The sequence below is a fragment of the Nematolebias whitei genome, chromosome 9, assembly GCF_014905685.2.
Source record: "Nematolebias whitei isolate Nwh7 chromosome 9, NemWhi1, whole genome shotgun sequence".
NCBI classification, from domain to species: Eukaryota; Metazoa; Chordata; class Actinopteri; order Cyprinodontiformes; family Rivulidae; genus Nematolebias; species Nematolebias whitei.
The window spans coordinates 48,590,919-48,603,167 of record NC_056506.1 but is presented as its reverse complement, the minus strand read 5'-3'; the positions used below and the strand labels follow the sequence as shown (position 1 = coordinate 48,603,167).

The 12,249-nt window shown below is 40.6% G+C and overlaps 1 protein-coding gene and 1 non-coding gene across 5 annotated transcripts in view; one reads left to right on the top strand and one right to left on the bottom strand.

The window, feature by feature from the left end:
• The window catches only part of LOC119415257 (ATP-dependent 6-phosphofructokinase, platelet type), a 43,393-nt gene that overhangs the window by 11,349 nt on the left and 19,795 nt on the right, over positions 1-12,249 (bottom strand). For 2 of the 4 annotated variants that reach the window (XM_037682430.1, XM_037682429.1), the window contains exons 8-15: positions 11,811-11,906; positions 10,664-10,756; positions 10,448-10,573; positions 10,217-10,281; positions 9,774-9,843; positions 6,360-6,506; positions 4,193-4,263; positions 3,375-3,462 (exon numbers count right to left, since the gene is read on the bottom strand). In XM_037682430.1, the coding sequence (XP_037538358.1) occupies positions 3,375-3,462; positions 4,193-4,263; positions 6,360-6,506; positions 9,774-9,843; positions 10,217-10,281; positions 10,448-10,573; positions 10,664-10,756; positions 11,811-11,906 (756 nt within the window). Of the gene's footprint in view, positions 1-3,374; positions 3,463-4,192; positions 4,264-6,359; positions 6,507-9,773; positions 9,844-10,216; positions 10,282-10,447; positions 10,574-10,663; positions 10,757-11,381; positions 11,478-11,810; positions 11,907-12,249 lie in introns of all 4 variants that reach the window. The other 2 variants (XM_037682431.1, XM_037682432.1) reach the window with 1 other exon arrangement.
• trnar-ucu overlaps positions 12,211-12,249 on the top strand; it is a 110-nt gene continuing 71 nt past the window's right edge. Inside the window, exon 1 of the tRNA in view lies at positions 12,211-12,247. This is a non-coding gene — a tRNA (tRNA-Arg). The remainder of the gene's footprint in view (positions 12,248-12,249) is intronic.

Genomic DNA, 12,249 nt, shown 5'->3' with positions numbered 1-12,249 from the left:
ATAAGCACCTAAAACAATTATTTGTTTGCTCAACATTATAGTAAAACTGTGTCACAGTTGAACTTTTACCTAAAAAAATGCACTTTAATGGGCAAATCAGCTGCATTTCACCGGGGCGGGGCAGCGAAATGAAGCCGATTTGACGGTTGTTCCAAACGAGCTGGACGAAGGTGGCACTCTATGGCAAGCCAATTGTGTCATTAATAGCCAATTTTACCTATTCCATGATACAATGGCATGCCATACTACTCTGGCACCATCTAGCAGTTGAAAATGGTAGTGTTCAATATTTTCAGTCAGAATAAATGAAACCAGTCATATCTCAGCCAAAAATTGTTTTAAAAATATTGGAAAAAAAATCCATAAACACGTTGCTTCAGCGTATAAGTCGCAGGGCATGTAAATTATGCAAAAAAACGCGACTTATATAATACGGTAATAAAAATAACTCATTTGTCTTTACAAGTAAACTTTAAAAAAATGTTTAATTAGTCTTTAAATTAATCTAAACGAGTCAAAAAGAGTTCATATGAGCCTTTCAAAATGTCTTATCTGTTCTAGGGGACTGATTAAAACAGCGTTGAATCATGTTTCCATCAGTATTTGTCAGATTAAACGTGCTGAGGCCTGGTCACGGCTACGATGCGAGAACTGGGTGTGTGCACGGATGTGGCGCGTTTCCAAAAAAAGGAGGACGGAGTTTAAAGTGAGGAGGGGCCTGTTGATGGGAGAAAAGTGGTGGGAAAATACGGAGGCACTCGTGGGACCAAACAAAGTTCACGAGCGAGTGGAGTGGAAGGAGGAGCCGAGGGGAGAGAGCCAAGCCCGTGTCGACAGGAAGTCCGTGTTGATGCTTCAAAATGACACAAAAATGGAGACTGGGGGGGTTTCTGCCAAGCTGCCAAAGTCAAAGCTGTTTAATCCTGACCGTGTGTTATTAATAGAAACTACAGGGAACTTTTTAAAAACTCGCTGCAGAAAATTAGCATCGATCTTGTTGTTGAGGAGAGAAACCGTCTCTAAAGCTTCAGAGATAAAAACCTGTTTTTATTATTTCCGTAGCAGCTGGAGGAGTTTCACTTTAATTCGCGAGCGGATGCTTGAAAGTTGCTTTTGTGCATCCGAAAGAGCCGAGGCGATAAAATAATATTACAAACTGCATTTTGTTTTCTGATTACGCAAGTCTGCAGAGAATGAAACCAACTGTAAAACCAGGAAACTTCCGAGTATTAATCTTCAACGTGTGGAGGAGGATGAACTCTGAGTCTTCAGTCAAGTTGTGTTTTAAACACGTCTTATGGAAGTCTTGTGTCATTTTAATTAAACTTTCATTGCTTACTATGACCATGAAAGACAGGCAAATAGGTGTGTGTTTGCTGTGTTAGCAAAATAACCCATGAAACAACGGACTGAACAGGTTTTAATGAAACTCAGAAAGTACCGTATTTTCCGCCGTACACGTCGCATCAGTCCAAATATGACTAATAAAGTGGAAAAATCCATAAATGCATCGCTTCGCCATATAAGTCGCATCTATTATGCGACACCGCTGATGCGTCCGTTTGTTACGTGTCATCGCTGACCACCAGGAAATGTGGGCCGGTGTTGTGCCAAAAATCGATTGGCTGCCAAATGGCGGCCGCGGGACTGTGCAAGGGAGGACTTTAACAAGAATTTAACAAGATTAACACTTAAAAACAATTATTTGTTCGCTTGAAATTATAGTAAAGGTGTGTCTCAGTTGAACTTTACTTAATAAATCACTTCAATGGTCAAATCAGCTGCATTTCACCGGGGCGGCGCAGCGAGATGAAGCTGATTTAACGGTTGATCCAGACATGATCCTGGAGATGGACGTATGTGGCAGGCTACGGCAAGCCGATTGTGTCATTAATAGCCACGTTTACCTATTACATGACACAACGGCATGCCATCCCAGTCGAGTGCCATCTAGTGGCTGAAAATGGCAGTGTTCAATATTTTCAGTTAGAATTAATGAAAACGGTCATATCTCAGCCAAAGATTGGTTTATAAATATGGACAAGAAATCCATAAATACGTTGCTTTAGCATATAAGTCACAGGGCATGCAAATTATGCAAAAAAACACGACTTACACAGTGAAAAATACGGTACTCATTAGATGTGCAACTCATTAACTTTTGAAGTGAAGCCCATTCAAGATGGCTGCCACGGCTGATCCTCTTCAGAAAGCACTAAACGAACTAAAAATCAGCCAGTTCTACAGATACTGAACTAAAATTTAGCGCGATAGCAGCCGTGAGTCCTCCCCAACACACACTCTGACACCACAGATTGTGTGACATCTTACATGAGGTCGTCATGGTTGGACCAAACAGATGCTGCGCCATCGTTTGAACCTCTGGAGACGAAACGCGTTCCTTCAAGGAACCAGATCAAGTTTTGTTCCTGATTTTTGGTTCTGTTTGTTTTGAGGGTTTTCTCCTTTAGGATCTTTATTTAAAGCGTTGTCGTGCAGAGCAGTGGCTCATTAGCTAACCCCTCAGGAAATGTTACTTATTGAACGACTTTTTGTTTTGTTTTCTGAATATCTGTGAATATCAGGACGGGTTTTAACAACATAATGAGCTCCTGCTCGGAGACTGTTGTGGTCCAGAAGAAGGATTTGGGAGTTTTATTTTAGCAGGAAAGCAGACGGCTGAGAAAACGGAAAATAATCATCTAACCCGAACCACATCCTGTCAGTGGAGTTTCCCTTTAATCCTTTGGGTCGACATTAAAGTGTGCCCATAATGAAAACTGTTCACTGAACTGAGTGTTGTGTTTGTTCCCTTCTGTTCCTGCGACAGACAATTCTCCTAAAAAGAGGTTTTAGAGACAGAGAAATGATGCGCAGATTATTTTTATCACCTGGTTATTATAGTTTGTTTTCACAGTTTATATGTTCAAAGTGCAACATATAATCGCCCTTTGCCGACTAATAAAATCATCCCTCTTCAGATGATGATTCATTAATCTCTTGTTGAAGGAAACTTATCGTCTGAAATCCAGCTGTTTGTTTGTTTTCTCCAGTTTGACTTTGCAGCTTGGCCAAAAATAACACCCACATCGGAAAAAAGAAAACAAATAAATGTCGAATGACATTTATAGATAGTAAACATGTAAAAAGACTTTTTTGAAAGTTGAAGTACAGCAAGCTGCTGAAAACCAAATGAACTCAATGTTAAGAAAACATGCCAGAAATAAAACAGAAATCTATCATTTCTATCATCCTCTCACAGAAAAACATGTTACACACTAACAGATAAAGGTTTAACTGGTTCAGCGTCTATCATTATATTTATAAATTGAAAAAAATTTAATCTAGAGAATTATGTGAATTAAATTAAATACCTCAAATCCTCCAATCACCAGCAGAGCATTAATATTATGGATCCTCATCTGCTCAGCAATCTTCTCCAGATGTTTCCCTGGAAGAGTCCTGATGTACACACAAAAGATTTTATTACAAATAAAACTTTACAACATTTTCATTTACAGTAGTCCCTCGTTTATTGCAGGGGATCCATACCTTGAAGCCCCAGGATAGGTTAAAACCACAAAGTAGGAATAGTAGTACAAGTAGTAAATAAGTAGTTTATGTTAGTGTATATATATATGTGTATATATATATATATATATATATATATATATATATATATATATATATATATATATATTATATTAAGGCGTTTTAAACTCTCTAAAAGAGCACAGAATGAAATGATTTCAGCTCTCTGCCTCCGCTGCTCTCAGCTAACTGCAAGCGTTCTTGGCCACGCCCACTTCTCTGCTCTGCACGGAGAACAGCTGATCAGCTGCAGCAGGAAGCTTATCCTGCAGTGTGGGCTGCACAGAGGTGCAGCAGGTGCTAAATCGTTTAAAATAATTAATTTTATATAAAAATTTCATGCCGATCGTGCGGCTCATCCATCAATCAGCCGACTGTGTGTCGTGTTCAAACTTATTTTGAAAAGCCGCGACAGAGCGAGTCCGTGGTAAACGAACAGTGAAGTAGCGAGGGACTACTTTGTGGTCAAAAAGTTCAGACTCATCCACCACTTTACTGATTTTTAAATACAACCAGTTAGAGCCCACAGAACGAGCCGTAAAACTATTTGAGAGCAAACATTTGGGTCGTGTCAACAGCTCAAGTGCAATGAATGATTCACCTTTTTGTCCCCAGGAGGGACCCCCCCTGGCCAGTCCAGCCTCCAACGTCTCCCCAACCAATCTCTTTGATCTGAGAGGATAAAAAGAACAAGTTCATGTTTCTTTCATTGTTACTCTCTTATCAAACTGATGAAGGATCCACTCTGAGCAACAAACGTCGTCTTTAAATCCGCTCATGAGGCGTTCTGGGTGCATGAGACTAACGGAGACGCCGAATCTGGTTTTGTGTTTTGGTTCAAAGCAGCAGGCGCCGCTAATCAGATTAGATCAGGATGTGTCGTATCAAGGTGGAAACGCACACACGTCAGCCAGCTGAGGAGGTGGAAGCAGGTTTATTGTTGAAGGAATAAAAGATTTCATTCAAGCAACACGAGAGAGTTCCATTTCCCCCGTCTGCTCTCCTCTCTGTTCTGTCTGCAAACGAGCAGCTCCTCGTCACAAGCACGCAGAGAGGGGGGTTAATCAGGGGTTCACTTGTCCATCACATCTAATCTTCCTGCACGACACCTCCCCTCAGAGAGAGAAGGTCACACCACGGAGCGCGTGCACGCATCAGAGTGCGTGTAATCAGTGGAGTGTGTTGAAAACACGTGCAGCAGCATCGTCGTGGAGAACTTGTAGAAGCAGCACTGTTCACTGGAACCTCTTATCATCAACATGGATCTGAGGGGGGGTCACTTTTACTTTAACCACTGCAAAATGTATTTGTTTATTTTATTATTATTTAGGGTTAGTGGCCCCTGAGCAGTTTAGTTGAATAGCCCTGATCTAACGTATTGTCACTTATAGTTTTAAATGCATTTTTGCTGCAAGTCTTTGTTGGAAACACAAGAAAATATTATACAAGTTATTATAATCCTGAGCAGGACTAGTTTTAATGAGCGGTTCCGCTCCGCTCATCTTATACGTCATGAACTGCCCAGACCTCTCAGATCAGCAAACACGTGGTTTTAGATGTTGATTTTAAACTGTATAACTTTTATAAATGATCTTTGAAGTTATTGAAATACGTATGTTGGTGTGTGTACATGTGTGAATATGTATTTTTACCTTGTTCTTCTTAACTGGTTTTTATTCTGTAAAGCAGTGTTCCCCAAACTCTGGGTCGTGGACCAGTACTGGTCTGTGGGTCAATTGGTACTGGGTCTCACAGAAAGAATACACAACTTACATCATTTCCATTTTATTTAGTATCTGATTATGAACATAATGTTTTAGTTTGGCAAATTACTGGATTCTCTCCGCCACATCTGTCTATGACTCACTGCTGACGCAGGTCGAGGTGCTCGCCTCGGTCACATGCCTGCCTTCTTAAAGGGTTAAATAAAGCTGCATACACAGTGGATTCACATTTATTATTATCTTTAGAACTACCAGTTTTTATGCTGGTCTTTCATTTTATTTTGTTGCATTTATTCGCCACACATTAAAGGCCGGTCCGTGAAAAATATTGTCTGACATTAAACCATTCTATGGCGCCAAAAATGTTGGGGACCGCTGCGGTAAAGCACCTCGAGTTGCCTCCTCGTATCAAGTGGGCTTTATAAATAAATTTGCCTTTGAGCAGTTCCCACACTGAGATAAGGTCTCTGCAGTTTGGAGGTCCTAACGGCTGCAGCTTCAGTCTCCACGGGTTTAATCTCCTCTTTTCAACTTAAAGTCAGGAAAGGCGTGGACGCTGTTCACAGGCACATCTAAGGAAAAGGAGCCTCTTCTCCATCAGTTAGATAATGAAGGTCAACAGAAACCTTCCTGACTCCATGAAGTTTAGAATAAATGTTTATACGGACTACTTGAAAAGTTAAAAAATTAAAACAGAACGGGTCCACACAGAAGCATGAACAGAATACAAAGCCATGTTTAAAGTTGACTCAGTGAAAGGGTTAGGAAGAAGACGAGCAATGGATGTGAGAATCTGTATAGATATAAGAAGATGAGATGAAGGAAGTTTGGCTTCTCACAAAAACCAACGAGCTGCTCTGGATTCAAAAACCAGAAAAGGAAACAGATGAGATCAAAGAATTTGAGCGTTTGAATGACAGAACTTTAACTCTGCAGATGTTGTGGACACGAAAATAATCATTCTCAACAGAAACACGTTGTTGTTGTTTTTTTTACTTTAATCTTGTCACAGATCTGTCGGTGAGTGCACGTGTCCGGTCTCACCTGTCCTTTGTAGAAGCCCTCGAAGCCGTCGTTCACTGCAAACATTTTGTGGCCTTCGGTGATTCCCACCCTGACGGCAGAACGCACGGCGGCGTTCATCCCTGCAGCCGGGGCGCCCACGTTCAGCACGGCCACGTTAAAGGAGCTCTGAGAGAGATTGACAGCAGCACACACATGCACACATGCACATATATGAACCCAAATGACTGCGACTCAGCAGCAGATGTCTCTGGTGTGCATGCGTTACAGCCGTATGTTCCAGCAGCTTTGACACGTTTTTACATCAACACACTCCGGCCGTGAATCTTGCACTAAGCTCACAAACAGCTCGTGTGACGCTCAGTTTAAAAAAAAGATTCACATTTGTAGATTTGAGCAGAAATAAAAACACTCCCTTAGCTGAAAGGAAAACTAGAAAACTTGCACCTTTGTGTCTGCACCGTCTAAAACAGGGGTGGGCAATTATTTTTTCCATGGGGCCACATGAGAAACAACAAATATTGTGGAGGGCTGGCACAAATGACTTTTTCATTCAACCTTTATTTAGACAGGTAAATCCCATTGAGCCTCGAGGAATCATTTACAAGAGAGACCTGATTTCAAGTTAACTCAATACTGCATAATAATAGTATTTCATTATTAAAAGAAGTACATAGCACTGTTTTAACAAGCTGGTAAGAGTATTTGTTATGATTAAGCAACGAAAAAGCGAGGTTTCCTTACGAAAAATGTCATTTATTCAATTAAATTTCCCAGTACAATGGTAAACTGTTAACATTTTTACCATTTGAGACATTATATTAATGATAATTTTCAGTCACATTCACCCCAAAACTCATTTTGAGTTTTATATACTGCTGGAAAAAGTTCTTATCTTTCTAAATATATCACAATATTGTCTTTGTACTCCAAATATTATGAAACATCATATAATAGTGATCGTCACTGAACTGTGATTTCGAGTCCCGGTTCTTTACGTGCCTACATTTGTAGTCTAAACATCTCATTTGGTGTTTTTCAGTTCTTTTTTCTTGTTTAGTGAGAGAAGTCTAGTCTCTGTTGGGCTTTAACGGAAATGTTAAAGTCAGGTTGAAGGTCTGAGGTGGAGATGTGAAGCAAAGCTGACATGATCAGTGAGAGAGGATCTATATCTGGATTTGGTTAACTTCATTTGTTTACATATGTATTTTGTAATTCCCCTTACGGGGGCCGGTCAGAGTCAACCAAAGGGCCGCATGTGGCCCTGGGGCCGTACAATGCCCAGGTCTGGTCTAAAAGATGCCACGACCTGCTGAGGAGCTCCACAGCAGAGTCACATGCAACAAGACACACGCCGAGGAACAACGCAGTTCCTTTGATTTCTCACCACAATCTGAAAAAATAGGATTCGACTAAACTAAATACCGTAATTTCCGGTCTATAAGCTGCTACTTTTTTCACAGGCTTTGAACACCACCACTAATTTATGGATTTTTTTATTTATTTTTGGGACGGGCTAAGGAGCTTTCTGCCACCAAAGCATCCAGCCTCGTCACACCCGGGTGCTCACATAGCTGCTCAATACACGTCCCTCGTGGAGAGTGGGTCCTCGTGACTCAATGAGACTACTTATATGAAGAAAGATTTAAAAAAACTATGAACAGATCACAGTGGACCAATGAAACAGAGGAGGGGGAGAATCCCCCTCATGCACAGAGCAACTTTCACCGACTTCCTGGTAGAATACTGCATTTTATTTGACAATGAAAGAGACTGAGGACGTGAGTGATGAAGTTTTTCTGAGGCTGTTCAATTCTGACATTGAAGAAGACTTTAGTGTTTTAGTGCACAAGAGGAAGATGAATATAGAGATTAGTGACTTTTTCTAATAGGCTACTTTTTTTTTTTTTTTTAACCAGCCGTGTTAAAGGCATTGTTTAAAAGAATAAAACATTGTGTTACCGGTACATAAAAGTTTTTAAAAATCTTTCTGTGTGAATATCTCATATTACAATGTGGACACTCGTGGCTTATACACAAGCACAGCTTAATATGTATAATTTTTAAAATGTATTTATTTGTTGTTGTTGTTGTTGTATGTGCGACTTAAATTCGAGTGCGCTCTATAGTCTGGAAATTACGGTACTTGAATTTTGTCGATGCACACCAGGTTTCCAGCAGTTTGTAGCCCAAACTTTACAGCAGATTTTAATTTGTGACTATGTGGCTCATGTCTGACTAATCGGTTTAACAAAATTCACTCACAGCGCACAAATGCGCTTTCATTTTAAATAAATGTCAAAATGTAAGTTTCCACTCCGCTGTAAATCACCGAGTCGCATCTTTCTCAGATTTGCAGCTGAAGCCAACAAAATCAAAAAGATGCCGTTTTTATTTTGAAGGAGACTCCTTCACCTGGAAAGTCGATCCTCCTGAAAGTGTGGTGCACTGAACTGCGCCTCATGTTTTATTTAATGTGACGATGACACGAGATAGCAGAGCCGAGGCTCCACCAGCTGACGAGGAACAAGCCGATACTTATTTCATTTAGCAGAAGGAAGAATAACTACTGCAGTTGTTTCCACAGTTATAGCCCAGAAATTAGAATGTTTTCTGCACATAATAAATAATTATGATTTTTACTTTTATACATGCAACAATAAACACTAATAGTGTGCAGCTGAGAATAAATATAGTAGGAAATGTACAGTAAAAATGTTTTTCCATGTATTATAAAACCCTACCAATTGTAGAAAAGTGCTATTAGTAGAAGGCTTTTCAAATTGTGTATATAATGTGGATTTAATTGCATAAAGTCTAAGAGAACATGGAGCCTGTCCACTTTGAGGTATGAATGACCAATATGTTCTTCTAGGTTCCTCACAGACTGGAGGTTTATTTGCAGGAAACCTTTTCAGATTCATGTGGAGCAGATCTCTCCCAGCTGTCCTTGAATGCAGCGCTGCAGCATTAATGCACTTCTTTTAATGCTTGCACTCTGCAGCAGAGCCATGAAGAAAGAAGCACAGCCAACATGCACTGAAACTGGCACTTAAGTTCATTTTGCTTAAATAAAATATAGCACAACTTCAAATTGTATCTGAGGTCTGAGGAGCTAAATAGCAGCTAACAACTCAAGACATGGAAGCTAACAGCTAATTGTATGAACGGCACCAGCAGAAGCTCCAAAAGAGAAACCATCACATAAGACTGCTTTTCATCCCCCGCCTTCTCCTCTTCCTCCCTCTCATGTCCATCCCAGAAAAACAGAAACTAAGTTAATGTCATTAAAAATAAAAAAAACTGCAGCACCCACAATGCACCTGACTGAAAGTTCCTGAACAAAGCTCACAGCGGCTGCAGGAAAAGACACATTACCGGTAGACGAACTTAAAAACACTTGTGTTCTTGATGTTTGTTGGTAGTTGTGCTTACATTTGGGAGTTCAGAATCTGCTTTGCGGGAGGCGAGCAGTCTGTAGGTGGTCAGATTATGTTCAAAGCTCCTGCAAATTGAAAACAAAGGTAACCAGTTTGGGGGAAATGCTAAGGATTTCCAGCGTGTGTTTATTGAAGGAAAAGTGTTTAGTCAGTCGTGGATCAATGCAAACGCCAATGAACTGAAGGCCACGGCCAAACAACCGTGTGTTAGTCAGACTGTTTTGTTTACTATCATACATTTTATTTGTGTACAAACTGACAATAATGCTGGATAATGCATATACAGCAGGAGTGTATTTTATATCATGCAAGCCTCATAGCTCTGATTAAAGTCCATGCAGCAGCTCTTTAACACTCGGAGCGTTCAGTGCAGTTTTTAATATTCTTTGCAGGCACAATGGTCACATGCACATTACAGACATTTTGCATGAACCTTACCTGCCGCGCAGCCTGACTGCCTCTTCAAACTTCTTCTCATCCATGGCTTTCTGCACCTCCTGGGTCTGAGGACAAATCAAACATCACATCTGCTTTTGCAAACAAGCTTGCTCCTCTTACACCTTTTGGTGCATGTTGGTGCACGCCAGATAACGGGAAACACCTGAGCACGGTAACTGAGTGCAGAACCAACCGTCTGACAGTCAAAGTCTGAGTCCAGCTCACACTCACCATCTGAACACACTCCATGAGTGGCAGGCGGACAGCCTGGTTCCCAACTAGAGACACGACGCAGGCCGGGGTGTCGGTCGACGCCTCCAGTAACGCCAGCACCGCCTCCACGCCCATACGACTAGCCTGGGAAGTTATTTAAGAAGTTATTTTGGTTTAGGCACCAGATCATCACTTCAAATCACAAAACTTAAATGTTAGAGTTGCATGACTTGCCAAAATCCTGTCAAAGGCAGATGGGGTCCCACCTCTCTGAACATGGCCCAAGATAGTGACCCTGGTGTCAAAGCCCAGGCGGCTCACTACCAGCTGTTTGCAGAGACACCATGAATTTACACGAGAACTGAAATGCTGGAAATTCTCACCAATAATACTTCAATGGCGTATTAGCTACTATATATATATGTAGTGTATCAAATAATTTAAAAAAATAATTCAGAGGTTTCACTTCTGTGAAGACTGACTATACAAGTTGAAAACTCTAGATTGCATGCATGTTCAGCGTGAGAATAAAAATAATTTGAGCTTTAAAATGTTTTATAGCACCTTCAAATAAAAGTGTTTTAAATGACCAGAAAAGAACAGAACCACGTGTCAAATAAATACATAAATAAAAATAAAAAAAACAGAGGAGAAACCATGCAAAACTTCTCCTGTCATGTTGGTGAATGCCCATTTATGCACATGCAAATGAAACTTGCAGGAACAGAAACGTGATGTGAAAAGTATATGAATGATTAAAAAAAATTCCACTAAACAATAAAAAAATTTAAATAATTTAAATGGAAAAAATCGTCAGGAATTACCACATGTAAAAATAAAAACTGGTGCATGTTTCCGCAGTGAAGGAAACCATCATCACCATGAGAAGGAGAAAAACTCATGCTTCTGAAGGAGCATCCCAGACGTGGCGCTAACTCTCCACCATACTTACATCCTTGATATAATCTGGGGTTATTGCCTTGTTGTGGCAATCAGTGGCGCCCTCGGCTACAATAATAATGTTCAGCCGTTTCTTATCAGCGCGGTTCTAGAGAAATATAAAAAGCACAAGCATTTGAGAACATGACAGAAAAGCTTTGCTGCCAAAAGCTGGATTGAATTATTGAGGATCATCTCAAGACAAGCTAACGCTGCCCATTTGGTGGTATATTTTTTTTAACAACCAATAAAGCTCTTTCAATATTTGTTAAAACAATCAGTAAATTAAAATTTATTTTTAAAAGTGGCAAAAATCTCAGGGGCAGGCAGAAAGTTGACTCCTCTGCAGCTCGGTGGAGACCCCATGAGAACCATTACATTCCACCAGCTGGTCCAGCTTCTGGTTCTCCTCTGCGCTGGTCTGAGACTGAGCTCTACTCACGTTCTTCACAAAATCAGTGGTTATGTGTTGTCCTTTACTGTCACAGGCGCCTTCAGCAACTATCACGATGTTCAACCTGGAACCCCGAGATCGAGTCTGAACGATAACAAACACACTCTTGTTAAACTCTGAAGGAGGGGTGGCGTGTGTGCTGGACTCTGGGTGGCAGGGAACACGTGCATGAGCAACAGAGTTGTGCTTTGGTAGTTCAATATGATATTCGTGGGATATTTTTCACTTGTACACAACAGAGCTAAAGAGCTCTGTTGTGTTGCTGATTGTGCACGAGACTTCTTGTAAGAATGTATTAGACTTTTGAACATTGTTTTATTTGGACTTTTAGAACTGACACCATTGGCCTCCATGTCCAAACATCTTTGACACATTAGGTCAAGCAGAGGGCTCTGTGGCGCAATGGACAGCGCATTGGACTTCTAGT